Source organism: Sus scrofa, chromosome 15 (assembly GCF_054392235.1).
Source record: "Sus scrofa isolate SSC_HxYL_T2T_F1_AM1 chromosome 15, Sscrofa_HxYL_maternal_Yorkshire_Landrace_v2.0, whole genome shotgun sequence".
In the NCBI taxonomy this organism is placed as follows: domain Eukaryota; kingdom Metazoa; phylum Chordata; class Mammalia; order Artiodactyla; family Suidae; genus Sus; species Sus scrofa.
This window is the reverse complement of record NC_139397.1, coordinates 25284048-25308435: the sequence shown is the minus strand read 5'-3', so window position 1 is coordinate 25308435 and position 24388 is coordinate 25284048. Positions and strand designations below refer to the sequence as shown.

Sequence of the window (24388 nt, the reverse complement as noted above, 5' to 3'; positions counted from 1 at the left end):
GGAAATCTGTTTTTCCCTGAGCCAGGCAGTCTTGAGTTCAAATCACGTTTACAAATTCAATAGCTTGACCAAGACATTGACCTTAGCTTTCTGGTCCACTGTTTCCTCATCTATTAAATGGGAATAATAATAATAATAATAATCAGAATAATAATAATAATAATACCAATTCCATGTAATTTATTAGACAGAGTATTAGAAGTCCTAGCCACAGCAATCAGACAAACAAAAGAAATAAAAGGCAGCCAAATAGGAAAAGAAGAGGTAAAAGTCTCATTGTATGCAGACGACATGATACTATACATAGAAAACCCCAAGGGATTCAACCCAAAAACTACATGAACTGACCAACAAATTCAGCAAAGTAACAGGATATAAGATTAACATTCAGAAATCAGTCTCATTTCTGTATACTAACAATGAAATGTTAGAAAAGGAATACAAAAATACAATATACTTTAAACCTGCACCCCAAAAAATCAAATACCTGGGTATACACCTGATCAAAGAGGTGAAAGACTTATATGCTGAGAACTATAATACATTAATCAAGGAAATTAAAGAGAATTCAAAGAAATGGAAAGATATTCTATGCCCCTGGGTTGGAAAAATTAATATTGTAAAAATGACCACACTACCCAAAGCAGTCTACAGATTCAAAGCAATCCCTATCAAATGAACCACGACATTTTTCACAGAACTAGAACAAACAATCCAAAAATGTATATGGAACCACAGAAGACCCAGAATTGCCAAAGCAATTCTGAGGAACAAAAACCAAGCATACTCTCCAAGACTTCAGGCAATATTACAAAGCCACAGTCATCAAGGCAGTGTGGTACTGGTACCAAAACAGACAGACAGACCAATGGAACAGAATAGAGAACCTAGAAATAAACCCAGACACCTATGGTCAATTAATCTTTGACAAAGGAGGCAAGAACATAAAATGGGAGAAAGAAAGTCTATTCAGCAAGTATTGCTGGGAAACTTGGAGAGCTGCATGAAAATCAGTGAAACTAGAACATACCTTCACACCATGCACAACAATAAACTCAAAATGGCTGAAAGACTTAAATAGAAGACAAGACACCATCCAATTCCTGGATGAGAACATAGGCAAAGCATTCTCTGACATCAACCTCACGAATATTTTCTCAGGTCAGTCTCCCAAAGCAACAGAAATAAAAGCAAAAATAAACCAATGGGACCTAATCACACTGACAAGCTTTTGCACAGCAAAAGAAACCATAAAAACAACTAAAAGACAACTTACAGAATGGGAGAAAATAGTTTCAAATGATGCAACTGACAAGGGCTTAATCTCTAAATTGTACAAACAATCTATACAACTCAACAGCAAAAAAGCCAACAACCCAATGGAAAAATTGGCAAAAGACCTGAATAGACATTTCTCCAAGGAAGATATATAGTTGGCCAACAAGCACTCGAAACAATGCTCAACATCCCTGATTATTAGAAAAATGCAAATCAAAACTCCCATGAGATACCACCTCACACCAGTCAGAATGCCCATCATTAAGAAGTCCACAAATAACAAATGCTGGAGAGGGTGTGGAGAAAAGGGAACCCTCCTGCACTGTTGGTAGGAATGTAAACTGGTACAACCACTATGGAGAACATTAGGTTGGTACCTTAGAAAATGATACATAGAACTACCATATGACCCAGCAATCCCACTCTTGGGCATATATCTGGACAAAACTTTCCTTAAAGGACACATGCACCTGCATGTTCATTGCAGTGCTATTCACAATAGTCAAGACATGGATCTACCCAAATGTCCATTGACAGATGATTGGATTAGGAAGATGTGGTGTATATATTCACATTGGAATACTACTCAGCCATAAAAAAGAACAAAATAATGCCATTTGCAGCAACATGGATGGAACTAGAGTCTCTCATACTGAGTGATGTAAGTTAGAAAAAGACAAATACCATATGATATCACTTATATCTGGAATCTAATATAGGACGCAAATGAAACTTTCCACAGAAAGGAAAATCATGGACTTGGAGAATAGATTTGTGGTTGCCAAGGGGGAGGGGGAGGGAGTAGGGTGGATTGGGAGCTTGGGGTTAATAGATGCATACTGTTGCCTTCAGGATGGATTAGCAATGGGATCCCACTGTGTAGCACTGGGAACTCTGTCTAGTCACTTATGATGGAACATGTAATGTGAGAAAAAAGAATGTATACATGTATGGGTAATTGAGTCACCAGGTTGTACAGGAGAAAAAAAATAATAAAAGGTTAAAAATATTTTCTCTAAGGATTATAAGGTGACTGACACATTTTAGTGCCTCAGCAAAATTTAATTATCTCATTCTCTCTTCCTGTTGTCCCAGTATCTAATTTTCTCTCATTTCTGATAATGGCCAGAAATGGATCTTACAAGTCAATTTAAGACTATATGATAAATATACATACCTGATAAATATACATACCAGAATATAGTCAGAGTATATGAGGGTACAATAAGAATAAATTCAAGAAAACTCAAGTATCATTATCTTACAAATCTCTGTTGTTAGTTTTTGGTTACCTTTCATTATCCTCAATAGCCAAATCCTCATTGTACTTTAGCTCAAATCTTTTTTAAAGACCTTCCTCCAGTACTAGCCCCTCCACTAAGCTCCAAGATCCAATGACAAAAGAAAAGGAAAACAATGGACCTCAAAAAAAGGCAAATGTCTTATTAGGTTCCTTCATAGTTCAGTGTATTTTCTCTAAGAATGATTTTCAGTGGAAATCCTTCACAAAATCCATCAAAGAAAAATGAATTCTCAAAGTTTATCAATTACATCAGTTATAGTCAATATTTGAGTCAGTTTACAATGTTCTAGACTTAAAATGGTTTTATACAGATCCCTCTCTTTGGACACTACCAAATGGGCTTTTGTTCATTTGAAAAAAAAAAAAATATATATATATATATATATGTAAATAATTAAGACAGATTATGGAAAATATGTATCCAAATTCAGGTAGAAATACAAAACCTAATCTAAATATATTAGATGAAAACATAATATACTTCCTCATATTTCTAAGTTAGGATGAATGCTCTATTGACTCAGTGTCAGAAAAAATATTTGCTTTTAGGAAAAGATAAAATTTTACTTACAGAGACCCATGTCAGATATAATATAAATCATTTTGAGAATGTTATCTAACTTGTTTGAATTATTTTATGATAGATATTATATATTGTATATGATAGGTATTATATATTAAATATGTGATAGATATTTTTCATTTTACATAATGGTTCACACCATTAATATTATTACAGGGGCAATAAACCATGAGGTCAAATTATTTACCTTTTTTTTTTTTGGTCTTTTTGCCTTTTCTAGGGCTGCACCCACGGACTATGGAGACTCCCAGGCCAGGAATCCAGTCAGAGCTATAGCCACTGGCCCACACCACAGCCACAGCAATGCCAGATCCAAGCTGCATCTGTGACCTACACCACAGCTCATGGCAACGCCAGATCCTTAACCCACTGAGTGAGGCCAGGGATTGAACCCACAACCTCATGGTTCCTAGTCAGATTCATCAACCACTGAGCCACGACGAGAAATCCTATTTACCGATCTTTACATTCAGTCATACTACTAGTTTGATATCTATGTATTCAGTTATCTGAGTTTTCTGAAAGCTTCTCATTATTTTAGGTTCTGTGACTTTAATTAGATGATTTTAAAAAGCATTTATGAAGCATACGTATGATACAGAACAATGGCAGAATATTTAAAGTCTTGAAAATATCTTACATCTTAACAGAGTACATTTAACAGAATATTAGGAGCAGTGAGGGTTTTTTTTTAATATACTGTATAAACTAAAAAGCATTATAATAAAAATGAGTTTTAAAAGAAGCCCTAAAAGTGTTATAGGCAGGCAATACAGAAATGGTAGATTGGTTGCATTATTTTAGCTTTTAAGAAGGAGAAATATGATATGCTTATACACACAAATAGGAAAACACAATTCTATAACATTGGACCTAAAATATTGGGCTGACATCCCCAAGATTATATTTGGAGGCCTGTGAAAAAAGTAAAGCCCTCTTAATCCCTTATCTTCAGCCTTAAATTCTTTATATACTCCAGATACATTAACATTGTTTTCCCTTTCTCTGCCAGTGTTTTAAGAATGTTTGCTTTAGAGAAAATCCCCTCAGAGACAGATCTGAACTGAGGTTTCTGATAGGAAATCTGTCACTGTGAAACTGCTAAAATGCAGCACTCATCTAGGAAGGCATTAACTGAACAATTTTACCTTTCCCTGGCTTACATATGGCTAGAGTCAAAGTATTAATTTTTACTCTAAACTAAAAGCATCTAAATAAGAAGATGTGCCATTTTAAAATTAAATTGCATATACCATTAAGAAATAGTTTTGGGAGTTCCCGTCGTGGCGCAGTGGTTAACGAATCCAACTAGGAACGATGAGGTTGCGGGTTCGGTCCCTGCCCTTGCTTAGTGGGTTAACAATCTGTGGTGTAGGTTGCAGATGCGGCTCGGATCCCGCGTTGCTGTGGCTCTGGTGTAGGCCTGTGGCTACAGCTCCGATTTGACCCCTAGCCTGGGAACCTCCATATGCCACGGGAGCGGCCCAAGAAATAGCAAAAAGACAAAAAAAAAAAAATCATCTCCACCTCAGTAGGAGATCTTGGTACATAATGAAGTTAATTCTTTTCAGAAACTTTGCAAAGCTGTTGTCTCTTTATTGATCAAAAATGAATCCTATATCTAATGCAATTTAAAATCTGGTTAGTCTTTTTTTTAATCCTTTAGAAAGTTATCTCTATATGGAGAAGGAATGGATTCTCACCAAAGAGCAAAAGCAGGGGTGCTTCCATTTTTCACTTAATACAGTTTCTCTGCTTTCCTTCTTAAAGTCTGGACTGGGCCTTGCTCGGAAGCTGAGATCTGCCTATGCCCACATTTCCCCATATTCTGGCCCCTACCCCCTTGCAACTCTCTTCTCTTTCACACATTCTCTTTTAGTCTTTAAGGGATTGAGGCAGCAGCATCACTGAGAAGATAAATTACTATAGTGGGCCTTGGGCCAGTTATAACAGTTGCAAATTCTGGTTTGGATGGTAGCCTTTCTCCACAGACACTGATACTGATTCACTGGCCCTGAACAGCCCATTGGCTCCAATATGACATATTTCACAGGGCTGATTTTGTCTCCTTTTGTATAGAGAACCACCAGTCTTATAGACAAATCTCCAGATTTTGAAATAAATCATCTCATCGGACCTTATCTATAGACCAAATGCATATAAAATATAGACATGCTTAACAATTCAAAGGTATTTTACATCACTACTACTCAGAGAGGTATTTCTGGGCACTAAATATAGCCCAAAAGACAATATAGGATGACCATCCTTAAAAATAAAGTGAAAGAAGAAAATATCCACGTTAGTGGTGATGTAGCTTTACCTGCAAGCTTTATAAATTAGCCTGAATACAGAATCATGATTGGCATATTCCTAGAAAAGTTATCACCCTGGAAAATCTATTATAAGTGCTATAGTCAGCTCATCTATACTTTCTAAATATTTCTAAAAATCCCTTTAAAAACTATCTGCTTATCTACCTAAATTCCAACAAAAATATAAGAATTGAAAATACCTGCTCTCCAAGCACCTATACCTGAAAAATAAAATGTGCATTTCTTGTAGACCAAAAAACTGGCAAGATACTATCAAGTTCTATTAGAATAAAGCAACACTATGTTAAGAATTTTGTCCCTGTTTTAGAATTTATTTAATGTCTCTATGTTATTCCAAAATCATTCCCTGTGACAACTTCTCCATATATGTGATAGTATTAGTTAGGCCTAGAAGGTGATAAAGACCTGGAGAAATAAAATCTGATTAAAAGAATAGATTATGACTTAATGGCTAGGACATTTGGATAGAAATATCAAAAGAGGGCAAATAAAGCAAAACACTGAAAGTTTATCAAAGAAGTTGTCCTTCATATAAAGAAAAAAATGCCAGATTTTTTGATTAGAGTAATAGGCACCAGATTACCCTCTATCTCAAACCACCAAATGCAGATATATGTATTTATACATACATGAAACAATAGTTATAAAGACATTAAACATCAGAGAACAAAGCAGAGTGATTTCTGAGAGATAAGAAACAAATGAGGTAAGCCCTAACAATATTGGGTCTTATTGTCTTGGGAGAATTTCCAGGCTACACGATGAGAAAGGGAAACAGGGAAAATCCAGTGCTCCATGAGTTGACAAGACTGAAGTGAGAGTTCAAGGAGACCCCACAGTTCTCAGGACAGTGATGGAGAAGAGAACTTCACAGAATGTGAACCTCAGAGATGTGCAGAGAATTGCATCTTATAAGAACTTGCAAAATTGAGTACCATAAAAACAAACAATCCAATAGAAACAGGAAAATTATTTTAATACAACATTCACTAAGGAAAATACACAAACCACAAATAAACATTTGAAATAATATCTAATATCATTAGTAATTAATGAAATGCAAATTAAAACTGCAATGAGATAACACTATGTATCTATTGGAATGACTAAAAGTTAATAGTATCAAGTATTGACAAGGATGTGGAGAAACTGGAATTCTACAATACTGCCAGTGGGAATGTAAAACAGTACAGCCACATTGGAAAAGAGTTTGATATTTTCTTTTTTTGTTTTTTTTCTTTTTTTTTCTCTTTTTTTGTCTTTTTAGGGCTGCACCTGAGGCATATGGAGGTTCCCAGGCTGGGGGTCTAATTGGAGCTGCAGCTGTCAGCCTATGCCACAGCCACAGCAAGATCCAAGCTGTGTCTGTGACCTACACCACAGCTCACAGCAATGTCAGATCCTTAACCTACTGAGTGAGGCCAGTGATTGAAACTGCATCCTCATGGATACTAGTCAGGTTTGTTGACCACTGAGCCACAACGGGAACTCCTGATATTTTCTTAAAACATTAAGTAGACACGTATCATTGACTTAGTCTTCTATCTCTAGAGAAAAGAAATCATGTGTTCATACAAAGACTGACATATAAATGTTCATAGTAGCTTGATTTGCAATAGTCTAAAACTTGAATCAGGGGATTGAGAGGTACAAATTATTAGACATAAAATAAGCTCTAAGAATATATTATACAACTCAAGGAATATATAGCAAATATTTTATAATAAGTTTAAATAAAAGATAACCTTTAAAATTGTGAATCACTATATAGTACACCTATAACATATAATACTATAGATCAACTCTGTTTCAATGAAAAAAAATCCATTGAATCTATTTAAATTGATAGAATAGTGTGGTATATTCATACAATAGAATTCTCCACAGAAATATAAAGGAGTGAACATTCAATACAACCATCAACATGCAGAATCTCAACATAATTAACCTGAGTGAAATAAGCCATACAAAATTAGTATATACTATGACTAGTTCTATCTAAACGAACACAAATCTACAGTGAATGAGAGCAGATAAGTGGATGTGGAGGCAGGGGTGCAGGAAGTGGTATGAAGGAGAGGTATTGCAAAGGGAAACAAATTTCTAGGAGTGATAAATATGCTCATTATCTTGATTGTGGTGATGATTTAAAAACCTGTCTAACCTGTTAAAACATCAAATTGTACATTTTAAATACATGCAGTTTATTGTATACCAATTATACTTCAATAAAGCTGTTAAATAAACAGGACTCACAGAGAGGTGCAGTATATATTCATAATTTTGATTCTAAGATTTCCTGGACACCGTATAATACATTCGCCAAGATTTATACAAGGCATATGCTCTTTAACGTTTATTATTACACTGAGCACTATTCTCTTCAGTCCCGAACTCTTTGTTTATTAACTCTATGTTTTATTTTTTTCTCTCTTCTGACAAGAAATACAATATTTCACAAAACCATTTTATTGTGTGATAAAATATTACAGTATTTATTTGTCTTTCATTTGTTTCCTTCTGTCTCCATTACAGAATATGTAACTGTTTTAGCCTGTATCAACACGAAGTATTTAGCAACAGTGCTAATAAAAGGGACAGAAAAAAATATTTTTGAGGACCTGTTATGTACTTACATATCTACCAGATACTTTCATTTCTTTTAACCCTCTCATCAGCTTTCTAAGGACAAATACATTTTATCTTTTACAAATGAGGAAATAGCAGAGACCTGAAGAAATCTACAACTTAACAAATGTCGAAATCAAGACTAGAGCTCTGTTCCTAGTAATGCCAGCGCCTGGGGGCTCTTTTCATGAATTTGCCCTACTGTTCTCCTGTGGCACAATTTTTTCCTGTGGAAAGGGAGGCACATCTCATTGTACAATCTGACAAAGCATGTCAGTGATTCTATATATTGAAACCTCCTTACAATTTTAGTCAATTTTGTATACTAATCAAGCCCAAACTATTGAATTGATCAGGAGGAAAAGCAGTTCTAACACAAATATGACATAAAACACACATAAACTCAAAGAAAACTAGAATCTCAAAGTTACAATTTGGAGAAGAAAGGTATTATAATTGGCTGAATCAAATAAAGTCTGTATTTAAAATTTTCCTTCCTTCACTCATCCCTCAAATACTTATCTGTGCCAGATTATGTATTAGGTACTGGATATATTGGTGGATAGGAGATATATGGATCCAATTTTCCTGGAATGTATAATTTCGCACAGGAGACAGTAGATGTTGTTAAAATCTTTAAAAATGCAACAACATAGAAGCAGTTCACAAATAGATGACAATGAAAATCTGATAGGATGTATGTGAAATCTCTAAAATTGACAATTCATAGAAGTTCATCATAGATCAACAGTGTGAATGCTGTGGTTGTATTTGCCTTTAATCAAACACTATGTTAAAATATAAAAGTGAGCATAACAGCGATGGAGAACAAGAGAGACTCTGCACATTTAAATAAAAATACTGCATTCTGTTTCACAGATCATAACAAAGCATAGGACTTGGGACAGTTTCAGGAGAGATACACAGCTTATTAACAGAGTAGAAAATAGAACCCATGTAGAGAGATTAAAGAAAATGAAATTATTTGTCCTGGAGAAGTATGTAAAAAATTTAATTTGAGAGTCCTTAAACAAGGGACTGTAACACAAAGAATAGTGTTAGGTTATTCAATATTTCCACTGGAAATATTTTAAAAGGGAAAAAAAAACAGGCTTCATTTGTAGTATAAGAATTTTATCTAGACAAAAAGAAGTATTTTTGTTTGTTTGTTTGTTTAGATTAGGGCTGGTAGATGTGGCCCTATTAAAGTAGGTTAAGACTGGATGACCTATAATGGTCCTTTTCCTTTGAAGATTCTGTGAGCATCATAACAATATATGTAATCTAGATGAAACTGAGTGGACTTGACATTTTCAGCTCCATCCTTTACTGTGGTTTAGAAATGCATTCTGTGTTAATTCAGCAACATGGTTAGTGAACAGTTTGCATCTGTCAGTAAGATGCTGAAAATTACTAAGTCATGGCATTGAGCCAAAAATACGAAACTGGATGAATAATTTTGTACTATAAAGAAGTAGTAAATTCCAGCTGTGAAAACTAAATAGCATGAAAAAAGCTCTGGAATTGAAGATTGGAACTGCCAACTCCCCTTACCCCACACCCAATACTTCTTGAGTAATAGTCATATCTTTAGTCAATAGAATCATATGTAATTATTTCTGTCTTAACTGTTCCAACTTAGAGATTTTAGCGTGTTCCTTTCTTGCATTTGTTTTAATACTTCAAATACAGCATTTAGTGCCAAAATTTAACTGTATCCTCCAAAAAAGAATCTGGATAATTCATGCCCAGTGGTTAATTATCAAATTTTATAAAACAGGAAAAATAAAAAACTGCTTTATTATATTAAAGCTTTCCAAAAAAATGGAACAAAGCACAGTATCAAGAACCTTCACTTCTGCATAATAAAAATTTTTTACTGTATACTAAGAGTAATGTTAGCATAGCAAATACTCTCTTCTCAATAGTCACTTATAATATCATCTATTTAATAGTAGTTTATTCATCCAAAATTTAACGGTAATTCTAAAATTCATTTTATTTATTAATTGATCCTCTGTATTATTTATACTTCATTTATGTTAGGAGGAACTTCCAAATGATAATATAATGAAGATACAATTAAAAACACTGTTACTGTTCCTTAAATGACTAGCATAATGTATAGAGTTAAACTCTGAGGAATATTTCCATTTCCTGAAAATAGTCTTCAAACGTACTTACATAAAATGCATATATTTATATATATTCACCGGAAAGCTTCCAGAAGGAGAAAATGCATGATCTAAAAAATAAAACTATATTATACATGTTCATTCATTCAGATAATCAAGAGGAGGATAGCATTATCAAATACATGCCCTACATGACAAGCTGTAGATCATGTACCAGACAGTTCAAACAGTGTATGAGCAGGGAGTTAGATAGCATATGAGACTGATTGGTAAGAAAGTTATCCCTTGTTCAATTCTCTCTCATTTTTTTCTAGTTGCTTCATTACGAAAAGTTTAGTAATGGAAAGGTAGGGCCTCTCTCCACACTTGCTAATCTCCCTTTTTAACAAAGAGAGAGCTAGATTTTGGTAGACTCTCTCTAGTGTAAAAATAGTATTTAATGACATTGTTTGCTTTAACTGTACTTAATCTGATTATTACCTTTATAGCAAGCACTATATTTCCTTTTGGGGTCATGTCCAGTGGCCTGTCTTTGCAGAGGTAGGGTTTTAATTACTGACTGTGTTTAGAATTTCCACTGCAAAATGGGATAATAAAAAGCAGTTTGATTTTGGTTCATAACTGATTTCAAACTATCTGTAGACTAGGCATCCCTTTATTGCCACACTACTCCTACTTACTATTAGTAACAATAAGTTAATTTTTAAAAACTATTTAAGTATGTATTTTTCTTGATGACATTTATCCATTCCTATTCATCTGGTGTCATTTGTATCTGATGCTTAATCCCTGCCTATTGCAAATTTAAGCCAGGTCAAGAAAGCTCTATTGAAAACTGGTTAAGTGTATGGGGCTGGAGAAATGGCCTGTGGATTTAAATTCTGCTTATTCATTTTCTACCCGGGTAACCCTGGGAAAACTACTGATAGTCTCTGAGCCTTATATTCTTACCTATAAAATAGGAATAATGATAATTAACCTTTCTCACATAACATCCTCTCTCATAGAACTATGTGGATGTTATATTATTTTTTTTTAATTTTTAGAGGATCAAATATACTTGGCCAAGGATGAGGGGAGCTGTATAACAAGGATGAAGTCTTTCAAACAAAAATAACCAAAAAATGTTAAATTTGTGACACATGTCTTTTTAAAAAAATATTAGCTACATCAACACAGTTCTTATTAAAACAAATATAGTTTCCCTACAAACTCAACTATAAGCCTCACTGGCAAAAAAGTTATTTTACTCTTGCTTTTACTACAGATAAATCTAGAGTCTGGAAAATTTGACAGGCATCTGACTTATTGTACGGGCTGCTTTTCAGTTTTGTGCAATACAATTTAAATCTTACAGTTTCCTCTTATTATTAAGAGGGAAAAATAAAATAACATCACCAAATAACTACACATTCTTTAGGAAGAGAGACAATCAGTGCATAAAATATCCTGAAGATAAAGTTATAAAAAGACTATATGTGTTCCACTTAGATTATTTAATGATTCACATGTAGTTCATTCATTTATTTACATAAAAGCTAGAAGACAATTTCCTGGCCTCATTCCTATAGACAGCTTCTTCTTCAAGGCCTCTATTGAGACAAAAGTTTTGGTTTTGGAGAGACACCAAGTTTCTAGGACAAACATTTGGTATCAAGTGTTGTATAACACAGTCAACAAAACTCAGGAGTTGACTGATTCCATGACATTAAAAGTGGGAGGTGGCTAGAAAGATAAGCATGAGGCACCATTCCTGGCTCCTGACAAGACCTGGAGATTTGTGGAATCATGTGTCTTCATGAAGATCTCAGTCAAGAGGTTTCATGCATCAGCAGAAACTGAAGATCAGGTCACAGCTCACCAATAATGGAGTCATGGAAACAAACAAGCCAAGCCTTACACTCAAGCAATGAGTGGTGATACCAGCACTCCACAGCACACGTTAGTTTCTACAGATCAGACCAATCAGGTAGCAGAGACCAAAAGGTATCTCAGAGAATATGCAGATTAAAGGCTCTTTCTCCTCCCCACCTGCTAATGTAAACATATATAATCCCACCCCTCCAAATAATTCAAATAATTGAGATACCCTGATGTCACAGGTTAAAAAATTTAAAATCTGTCTCCCAGCAGCCTCCCTCAACAATAACCCCTGCTCAACAAAAGCCATAGCCACTTAGCAAGGTAGAGACACTTGAGGATATTCAGATCATTTGTTACTAATCAGATATAGTTCATATATTTGTAACCTATGTTTAAATTCAGGAAACACTAATTAAAAATAGTAACAGATGTCTCAACTAAATATATGTAAGTATGCACCTCTTTCCAAGATATAGAATTTAGCACCTCATTCTTTCCTGAATATATGACCAAAAATCTTTTCCTGATTATCTTGAAATCATGGCGTTAATATTTATTAAATACTATTCTAAGTGAAAATTAATAAAATTTTTGAAATAACTATATTCACAAATAACTAAATTCAAATAATATGAATTACTTTACTATAGTTAATCTTCAGTATCAGAGCTCCCCTCTTCAGGCTCATTCCATGCTCTCTATCCTAAGTATAATACTTAGCCTAATATTAACTGTAGGGTTAACAGATTCCTACCTCTAGATGTTGTCACATCTGCTTTTAACAAATTTTCATGCAAGGTAACATCTAGAGCACCTGAGCAGAGAACTGAGACTTCATGGTTTCTCTAGCACAAATTGAATGAACTATTTTGTACTTTATTTGCTAACAGACATGCAGTAATTGAAACTGTAGAAATAAACCTTAAGTATGGAAATATGTTATTCACATTAATACAATGGACTACTACAAAATCTTAAGCCTCAAACTAATATAAAAATATAATACTATTTATGTAAACTTTTAAAATACTAGAAACTATTAGGTATATGTTAAAAATTGCATACTAATACAGTATATTTAAAAAAAATACATGTGAATGATACATAACCACTTCAGGGGACGAAGGGAAGGGGCAAGAATAGAGGTGGGATATAGTTGTTATTGTATGGATTTGGATGTTTTAAGAGATATCTTAGGCCAAATGTTAGAATCTATTAAAAATGTTACACGGTAATTACTATGTAACTTTCTGCATGAGTCTGTTTGAAATATTTTATAATTTAATATGTACTTGCTTGAACTTAAAAAAGTACTGTTTTCTTACATTCTCATGGTTTGAGCACTAGATTTAAATTTCCTTATCAGGAGTTCCTGTCGTGGTGCAGCAGAAATGAATCTGACCAGGAACCATGAGGTTGTGGGTTCCATTCCTGGCCTCACTCAGTGGGTTAAGGATCTGACGTTGCTGTGAGCTGTGGTGTAAGTCACAGACGTGGCTCGGATCTGGCATTACTCTGGCTGTGGCATAGGCTAGCAGCTGTAGCTCCAATTAGACCCTAACTTGGGAACTTCCATATGCCATGGGTGCAGCCCTAAAAAAGCAAAAAAAAAAAAAAAAAAAAATTCTCATCATACATTTAAGAGAAAATACAAGCAAACACTGATGTCTTCTGTCTTTTGGTTTGAGTATGTTCAGTGTCATGCTTGATATCCAGGCTGTGGGAAATACAAAGCTATGGTAGGAAGCCGAAGTTCCTCTCACAAGCCCCAGCTAGTGTGATTATGGAGAATGCATGAAGTAAAAATAATTAGCTAAGCAGCAGTTTGGTTACAAATCAAGACTGCTCAGAAACAGCAAATGACTATGAACTGATGTGAAAGAAAGACTCCTTTTGTTAACACAGAACTCCAGGTGAGGTACAGGATGCAGGAGAAGAAAGCAGGACACCAGATCATAGGGAGGATCAGTGTGGCAGAACAGCTGATTCCAGAGAGTGGAGCTGTGAGTGCAGAATTGACCAGGAAAGCCCAGGCAGAACAATGACGAAAAGAATGTTTCATAGGGATCTAGGCTACCAAGAATCTAAACTATAAACCTGGGAGAAAGAACATATGGAGAGACATATTCTGATACCATCTTAAAAGAGTCAAATTTTAGACAAGTTTAAATTCTGATTACAAAGCAGAAGTATGAATCTAGTACAGATCTGTCAAATTCCTAAATCCACATTTCATTCCTAAAATAGAAAACAGGAGGCAGAAGCAAACTTACAACTGAGATTCTGAATGAAAATCCCAGAGCTGCCACAATTGGAGTATTCTACTTGCGGTCAGGCATTCAAAAGTGGTATTGGCCCAATACTATATTAACATATACAGATGGACATATATAAAATAGATAACTAATATGAACCTACTGTAGAGCACAGAGAACTCTACTCACTATTTTGTAATACCCTATAAGAAGAAAGAATCTGGAAAAGAATATGTGTGCGTGTGTGCATGTGTGCGTGTGTGTATACACATATGTGTATATATATATTACTTTGCTATATATCTGAAAATAACACATTATAAGAATTTATACTCCAATAAAATTTAAAAAAATTACTGAAACAGCTTTCCAAGAGTAACAACATTCATCTAGTAAAAATGAGTATATGTACATTTTTATATACATATTTTATTTTTACAGCCACACCTGCAACATATGGAAGTTCTCAAGCTAGGGATCGAATCAGAGCTGCAGCTATAGGCCAACACCACAGCCACAACAGCGCCAGATCTGAGCTGCATCTGCAACCTACACTGCAGCTCTTGGCAATGTTGGATCCTTTACCCACTGAGTGAGTCAGGGATAGAACCCACATCTTTATGGAGACAATGTCGAGTTCTTGACCCACTGAACCACAAAAGAAACTCCCTCCATTTTTAAAAGCTTGTTTTTCTTTGGGCATAGGTAAGAAAAGAATAAAAAATTTCAGGCAAAAGAAGTAATTTTATGATAACTATTACCAACACATAAAATAATGCTACAACGACAATCCTCCCTTGGTAACCACAGGTGTTAGTTCCAGAATCCTAGTGGATACCATGATCCACGAATTCTCAAGTCCTTTACGTAAAGTGGCTGAATTCAGTTGGCCCTTCACATCTGCTGATGTGGAACCTGCAGATAAAACTGTGCCACTTTATCTTGCTGTGAATGTAAGGTAGCATAGATTTACATAAATCCTTACTCAGAAATAGAATTAAAAGGTGTTTTAAAAACACTTTTGAGTTTAGATCCAAATGTACCAAGTTAGCTTTAATGGACTCAAATTTAACCGTCTCAAAAACTAGGTATAGTATGATGGGAAATTATGTAGCTAATTTTTAAATTCAAAAATCTCACCATGACTAGATTATTACAAAGAATCCTAAACTATATTTAGTCTTCATTTGTTCAAAGTGGTTTCAAAGCCTCCTTATGCTAATCTAGAAATAATTAACATATAATTTTTATACATAGTGAATACTCAAATTTGCAAGTATTCATAAGATCTCAAAAGTTACACTGGGCTCAATTCAATAAACACATGGTATTCTGATAAATATAAAAATTACATTAAAAAATATTTACACATCCTGTTTATTTATCTCCCCACATTACATGTGTATTTTGTTTGTATTAAGTTGCTGTGCTCTGTTCTGTTAGGCTTTCCCATAATGTCTCTGTCTCTCTCTCCCTTGTGTACCTGCTTTTACATTAATTTTACTTACATAATTAAAAGCAAAACAAAGCAAATTGTTTAATTTAGGTCAAGGCAAAACAAACTACAACGCTGGAGCTTTAGAACTGACAGAAGTCAATTAGATATAAAACTATAGATTAGTATAAATATTGGTGTTGAGAAATAAGATGTAAGGGCTAGATGAACTCTTAAGCTTAAAAGAGAATCTCCCCTTAAACTGAGGACTGAGCTAAGAAAGTACAGAAAGCAATAAAAAAAATGGAGGGATAGGGAACTTGGGGTTAACAGATGCAAACTATTGCTCTTGGAATGGATTTACAGTGAGATCCTACTGTGTAGCATTGAGAACTATCTAGATACTTACATTGCAACACAACAATGGGAGGAAAAAGTATGTATACATGTATGTGTAACTTGGTCCCCATACTGTACAGTGGGAAAATAAATAAATAAAAAAATTTAAAAAAATAAATTAAAAAAGTAAAATAAAATAAATGGGTTGCAAATGGAGGTCTTGCAACAAAGAATACGCCTGTCATCAATATTATTTCACACGTCTATGCGATATCTTGCTAGGTCACTTGACATGAGAAATGGTGAAACACATTCCCTTTTCTAGGCAGGCCCATTCTCATCCACAAAGAAACATGTAACTCGGATTCAAACAATATGGCCTTAGCATGATAGGGTTAATCTTTAAGGAATGTTTCTTTCCCACTCATTAAAACATTAAAAGAGGAACCATCCTGCAAAGGTATTACTAGAATAATATATTAAAAAATACATGGAATGTTTATATTTATTGAAGAGAAAAGAATAGGGAAGGAGGAAGTCTTTTAGCATTTTCAAAAATTAGGTTTGATAAATACCATGCTAAAATATAATGTAGAAGTTTCTTTAAATTACATATGCCCACAATAAAATTTTACAGTGGGCTAAAGACAAATCAGATGGTCATATTCCTTCATCTTTCCCCTTTTTTCTATATGTATGTATGTGTTTGTATACTGGTTTGGAACCCACAGCAATAACTGTGGCTTTGTTTCAGAAAACATTTAAATATTTTTTCTTTATAGAGAAATGATAAGGTAGATTTATGCTATGTTCACAGAGAAGATGCTTTGATGTCAAGTAACCCTAGATTCAAATCCTCCCCCATGCCCAATTTCACCACTTGCTAGCTATGGGATTTGGGGCAACTTACTCCTTTGGCCTCACTTTTTTCATCCATAACATAGAGATAATAAAGAGATTAAGTGAAATAATCACTGTAAGGCCTTTAACATATTTCCTTCGCCATATGGTAAACACCAAATAAATATTTTGCATTAATGTTATTATGATGATTGATAAATATGAACTTGAACAATATAATGCATCAAATTTATTAAATCACGCAAAGTGAAGAGGAAGAAGAAGAACAAAATACAAAAAAACCTTTCAGCCAATAAGTTATCTAGATAACTAATATAAGTCATTATTTCAGGTTGCTTTGGTTAAAAAAAAAAAAAAAGGCAAAAGACAACAGGGCAAAAAACCAGTAATATAAACTAGTCTGCAAACATCATTGGTAACTGTTAGGGACAAATTGGTGATAAACGTAGTTTGAGGTCTACATAATTGATTATGAAGACGGTTTCCACAAAGTGGTAAATGGTGTTTTTACAATACTATAAAGTGATAAGCCATACTAATTGCTGTCCTGAAGACACAGTCATATGGTGACAGGATTAGAAAATAAAAGCCACTTAAAGACACATTACTGCCAGTGATTATGAATATATCTCATGAGTGTTGTTCAATATAAAAGGATATCAAAGAATCTAAAGGTTTTTCATTACTTTGATTTTTCCCAGAAGCGTTGAGTAGTATGCAATCTAGTAAATGCATTTAACACAATTTTGTCTATGTTCTCCATTTCTGCCATGTTAATTAAATAATGAAAACTGTAAATAAAATAGTTGATTTTAGGTGAAAATATTAATGTTTCAGAAGTAAATGCTAACAAGTAATTTCTATCATTTATTAAAACAGAATAGATACTTTTATTATAATTTCCTATTTTTCTCACCATGTTTAAGAATGAACAACAATCATTGCATAAATGAAAAATCCAAAAATAAAGTCTAGAACAATATGACAATAGTGTTTCATTGTTTTTATCCATTAAATGCTTATACCATGCCCATACTTGAACATAAGAAAACAGTCTATCCTTCCTTTTAAATCTGTCTTTTTAGAAATAGTTTTGACTAATACTGAACAATACTTACCTTTCTGCCTTATTCCTCCATGCTTTTTATGAAACAGCTAACCTGAGGTTGTTGACTCTATGAACATGGAGACAAAACTTTCTCATGTAAGACTTTAGTTGTATCAGAATTGTGTTCATATTCATCTCACTATGGCCATCTAAGATGATGATACACATATAATGGGTAAGGTCCATGGTCATAAAACACTCACCACAGTTGGCCTCGTCTGATGCGTCTGCACAATCTGGATCCTCATCACAAACCCACAGCTTCGAAATGCAATGTTTGGTGGTTTTACATTGGAAATAGTCTGGAGAACAGCTGTTTTCAGCTTAAGAAGAAAAACATCTATTGAAATGTAGCTTTGGACAAGAACAGACATTTTACTTAAGCAATCAGACAAACAAATGTTTGTCAGTCAAATGAAAATACATCATCTTTTAATTAATAAGTTTCTGAAAGTGAGGAGTTTTTTAACTTTTAATTATCTATAATGAATTCTTATTATCAATTCACCATAAATAAAACATAGTTCTATAATGATGCATTTGATAAAACTCAGAATTTTCAAAACAACCCTATCGTGATTAGATATCTTGAAACTAATTTAAAAATAAAGAATTCAAGGTCTTTCAGAATAATTTTTTTCCAGATAAATAAATTTAAGGATTTATATATATGCATTTGTATGGAGAGAAAATGACTAAAACTGGAAGATATTAGTGAATGAGGAAATAAAAAGCATGAAATTTATCAAAACTTTTAGCTGTGTTGAGATTGAGGGAAGAGGGGAACATCTGACTCAAACTATAAACTGCTTCACAAATCCTAGCAGTTTAATGGATCAGCTTCTAGAATGGCTAACCATAAAGAACTGGTACTGACTTTATTCTGAATGCACCATCTTAATCAAATTGCTGGATGACTGCACATTATTTACTGATAAAAGTTTTAGAGGAATAATAAAACTTTAGAAAGACAGGAATGTTGATAGTAATTCTGTTGAAACCTTAAACGTGACAGGTGCTCCATCGTTCAGTTTCTCTGTGGGTGTGTGTGTGTCTCCCTACCTAAGTGCATGTGTGCACAAGATGTACACTCCTTTGCTTCCATTTAATGTATATTTATTTTTGATGAGAGATTGAAATAAGAGATCGACCGAAGGAAAAATATTTTACTATTGCTTTATAAAATAGCTTGTTAAGATACATTAGAAGGAGTATTATTTACCTTTTTTAATAAGTAATTTTGTTAGGCTGTTTTGCTCATATTTTTACTTCTTATCATTCAATATGTTATTACTGGGAAAAACTCTAATTAAAATGGAGTTGATTTCAAGTAACTAATTAACTCAACAGAAGAAAATTACCTGTAGCTATTTAGTATGGTAAATTTTTTTTTCTTTTTAAAAGTGCCATAATCACCTGTAATTTTGTTTTTACTGCTTCTCTTAAAGATAATGTAGATGAATATATGTTTTTTTCATGTTTGTCATAGTTTCAAGGTAGCTTTTTAAGTAAAGATCTCCCATATTTTAATTTTCTATTTTTATATTATTTCTTAAATAATCCATCCCAATAAGAAACCTCCTTAAATTATCTGCCTGTCACTGCAGTTATAATTTCTATACTGTATAAATGTATGGTAAACAATAATAGCTTTTAGACCAATTTCAGTTGGGAGTCAGATGTGAGACAGAACTGTTAGAGATGACTTACGACAGTCCTTTTCATCTTCCTCATCCCCACAGTCATCTTGCCCATTGCATCTGAGATTTACTGGGATACATTTCTGGTTCCTGGTACACTTGAATTGACCTGAGAGGCAGACATGCGTATCTAAAATATAGAGAGAACAAAAAAATGTATGCTAAAGTCTGTCTCTGAATTTAAATCAGTGAAGACATAATTAGTTAAGGATTAGATTTATGTCCCTTAGTTAAGAATGTAATCACCTACCACAGTTGAGTTCATCAGAATTGTCCCCGCAGTCATTTTCTCCATCACAGATGAAAGCGGGCAGAGCACAGAGCCCAGTTCCACACTGAAATCGGCCTGGCTGACACTTAAATTCCGCTAGAGGAGGAAATGTACAAGTATCATGGAATGACAATCTTAGCTCATGACTTCTTAAATAGAGCTTTTCTGACACTCAACGTATTTATTATATTACTACATTAAACATATCCTAGTACACAATGTGAATGTCCCACATCCAGAAAGCTATTAGATTCAGATATGCAGTTAAACTACAAGCAGCTCAGCCCATTTTGCATTTGATAAACCAATGGTAAGAAGAAAGATATTAACAACATTAAGTATATCATATATATTTACATATATATGTTTAAGACATAAATGTCTCTTCATCTCAACGACATGGTATTGAGAGCACAATGAAGTAACAGAGCACAATTTATTGTAATTTTTAAAAATTTATTCTAGTATCACTTAAAAAATGATTTCTATTTGATAACTTCGCTTTGTTTGTTTGTTAAGAGAGGAATATCTTCCCTCAATATATACATTCCTTAGCATTACTTTAAGCAAATGCTTTCTATAACTGTCATATTTTATATCAGAATTGTTGATGTATATTCCCATAATCCTCTTAATCCATAAGGACAATATCTAATAAACAAAGTTTTTATATACCATACATACGTTATTATAATAAATGACTCCTAGATTATAAGGCAGTTTTTGCTGTATTCTTTGGGTTTATGTAAATAATAATAATAATAAAGTAGGCTCTACTAAATATCTACTTTGTGTCAGCACTGGGCTAGGCCCTTTCACATATAGTTACTAACTGAATCTCATTATAACCTTTTCACCCGGGCATCACTATGGCCATTTTATAAATGAGGAAAGTAATTCTCATGGGTAATAATTCACCCAAAATATTCGTTTCAAATGCCAGAGGTGAAGTTAAATCCATATCTGACTCTGAAGTCTTCTCACAAACTATGCTGTTTACAATAAAACACTTATCTTTTGACAAATGATCCTAATGTATGTTACTAATCACTGACTTTGAGATTAATAATATGATGTTTATTAGTTCAAATAAGTCAATCAAACATTAACAAATTATATTTCAAACTTTCTTTGGAAAATAAATTATGCTTTTATAATTAAAATACTAATTAAATGTTCCTTAACATTAAAAAAACTCTTGTACATGACTTCCATAGAAGTGAGTTCTAACATGTTGAAAATCATTTACTTTCAATTTATAATATTTATTAATTAATCACACTAAATGTTTAAACTGGGTGATACTTAATTTTCTCATGCTCTGAATGTATATTTCTTCTATTTCCTGTTGCTTCATACATGATTTCCTTCAATAATTATTTGCCCATAATTGCTATTGTATTTTTCTATACTGTATAAATTTACTGTGCACAATATTAAATTTTACACCAATTTCATTTCAGAGTCAGAAGGAAGATAAAACAGGACATTTTGGGGTGACTTATGACAGTCCCTTTCATCTTCCTCATCTCCATGGTCATCTTGTCCACTGCAAGTGAGTTTATCCACAACTCTCCCATAAGAAGGGCTATAATGACTTAAGGAGTTTCAATGCCTGTTAAATAATGAGAAAGCCTATGTGACTTTTAATGTATCTAGAATGAACCTTTGTGTATTAAAATATTATAGGAAATGTTAATTACAAACTTATGATGTCAGGGAATTATTTGATACATCACTTTTAACCTACATTTGTGTAAATAACATTATTGTAGCTAGGATCAAGCTTTTCTGATTTTTCAGGTGAAATTATAGGAACTGTCATTGACTTTTAATACTGAAAATTTTGATGATGCACCTACTCAAAAATGAATTTTAAACACTCCACAGACTTATTATGCACATCATTTTCTATCTCACCATGACTCTCAAAATAAAGTGTCATGCCTACAAATGTTCAATGCTGTTAACCCATCAACTCTAAGTAATAGATCATTTCCTAAAAGAGCACAGAAATAATGTCACCAATAAAAATGTGTAGTAGTGGTATTTAACCAGGATAAGGATCATACAGAGACTCTCAGATACCAGATGTTTGTTTGTTTCCTCTCAAAAGATGTTACAGTCATATTTGTTCACCAAATATTCTAAAAGTGGGTAAATATAAAAAAATCATCACATTAAATCTTAGCTAATTTTTCATATCAGTTTGGTTATAGCCAGAAATTTCAGTCAAGATTAAAATTAGAATTCAGAAGCTGTAAATATTTTAGAAAGGAGAGCAAAGTCACAAAGCATTGACTTTGTCTATTGGTCATTATGATGATAATTCCTCAAAAAACACTTTAGTAAATCTGGACAGGAAAGACCATCTAATTATGAGAATGAAATTAACATATATTCTTGTTTATTTCTATCAATTAAAAAATAAGTTGTATTTATTTTAATATATTACAGGAAAGTTTATTGTGGGGAAATTAAAATTTTTAATTTTAAGTTACCTAAATATCAAGTGACCAACATAGTGTCTTGTTCCTTAATATTCTTTTTAATTCAATAACTTAAAAAAGAATAATTCAGGCATAGTAGAATACAGATACTACTCTTCATATACTGTCCATCACAGTGAAAACAAAACCTATACTAAAAAAATCAAAGGGCAATGGACCTTTCAGAAATGGAAAAATAATATTAGAAGAGCAATGACTTTTATAACTTTTTCCCTCTTATTGAATATATTATTTGCTGCTTTCAAACATATAAGTGAAATATGTAGAAATTTCAAATGTTTGAGACTCTTGACTGTGACCAGAGAAATGGTCACAAGTACATCTATCTATAGGCCCTAAATTTGAAATAGTTTTGTAATTATGTGGTAGAGAGTTCTATAGCAGAAAGTAGCTAGTTTCACTGAGATAGGGCAATGTCTTTCTTTAGTGCAACCTAAGGATCTTGAACTCAATTGTCAAGACCAAATGATGGCAACCATTCACTGGGATGCTGAGAGAATTATCATGATTGACTATAAGCACCTTCAACTTGACAGGACAGTATTGGAGTGACCCATGGAGTGAACTACAAAAGGCTAATACGGAAAAGTCTGCTGATTGTTCATTATAACCTAGGTTACCAAAGATAGCTAAAAAAATTTGACCTAACCATGCCAATGACAGTGAAATTTCAAGATGTAATTGGTAGTTACTTGAAGGCAGCCACTAAGAGCATACTAAATTACCTAACTGCAAACTAATGAGTTATATTGGAAAGATCTTACTTTTAATACTGACAGAAAAGCTGAAGAATTGTATCCCTTTAAGGCAATATTTCAGTCATTGAGCAGCATTCTGAAAACCTGCCCATTTTTATTCCAATTTAGTGACGTATTAGGTCAAAATCATGCTGATTTTTACTATACTCACCACTACATCAAGAATTTAGTCATTGTACAAGTTGAAAAAATTGAGAAAGAGAAAGCTAACACAAATTGCTGACAGTGTCATTGCAAATATAATACTGATCAGAGACATATGCAAGACATTGCAACAATTTTTGCTGTATTTTTAAACTACTGACATATAAAATCTTTCTATTTCAATTTTGGAAACTATCAGAAGACAAAACCTAAGATCTAGCTTCCTTTTTCCAGGTCTAGGACTTAAGAAGGTCTAAATTCTAACTTCCTCCATCAACCATGTACTCACGACAGTCATCTGGTTCGTCCGATCCATCACCACAGTCATCCACGGTGTCACATTTCCACCAGAATGGAATACATTTATCAGTTTTGCAACGAAACTTTGAGAAAAAGAAAAAATAATAAAAATAAAATTGAAGAACCCTACTCCTATATAATGGATTAATGGATATTTAAAAACTCAGCAGGGCAGAGCAGCCTAGCCTACCCTCTTGATGTTAATGTGAACTGTGGTACTATTAGAGCATTCCTAAATAGTGAATAAATTCATGACAAGCAGCAAATGACCTATAGAAAAGCACATTGTTCAGGAAAATCATGGAGAAACTCATGATTGTGGCTGCCTTCTCACCACAACTGTTTAGCAGCTGCCACAGAGACCATGTGGCCTGCAAAGCCCAACATAGTTATTACTTGGGCCTCTACAGAAAAGTTTTCTAAATGCTGAATAGGGGTAAAAATCAGGAGGAATGTCAGGAAGAGGTATTAAATTGAATTAATTTAGTTAATTTGACTTAATTTAACAAATTTAATTAATTTAAATTATTATTCCCGCTAACTTCACTATTGGCTAACTACACACAAGGATCAAGAAAATT

General features: G+C 33.4%; 1 protein-coding gene across 5 annotated transcripts in view; it reads right to left on the bottom strand.

Moving 5' to 3' along the window:
- LRP1B (LDL receptor related protein 1B) overlaps positions 1–24388 on the bottom strand; it is a 1884722-nt gene that overhangs the window by 163456 nt on the left and 1696878 nt on the right. For all 5 annotated transcript variants that reach the window (XM_084998912.1, XM_084998914.1, XM_021076285.2 and 2 more), the window contains 4 exons: positions 23797–23890; positions 20075–20191; positions 19835–19954; positions 18328–18447 (listed from right to left, as the gene is read on the bottom strand). In XM_084998912.1, the coding sequence (XP_084855038.1) occupies positions 18328–18447; positions 19835–19954; positions 20075–20191; positions 23797–23890 (451 nt within the window). The remainder of the gene's footprint in view (positions 1–18327; positions 18448–19834; positions 19955–20074; positions 20192–23796; positions 23891–24388) is intronic.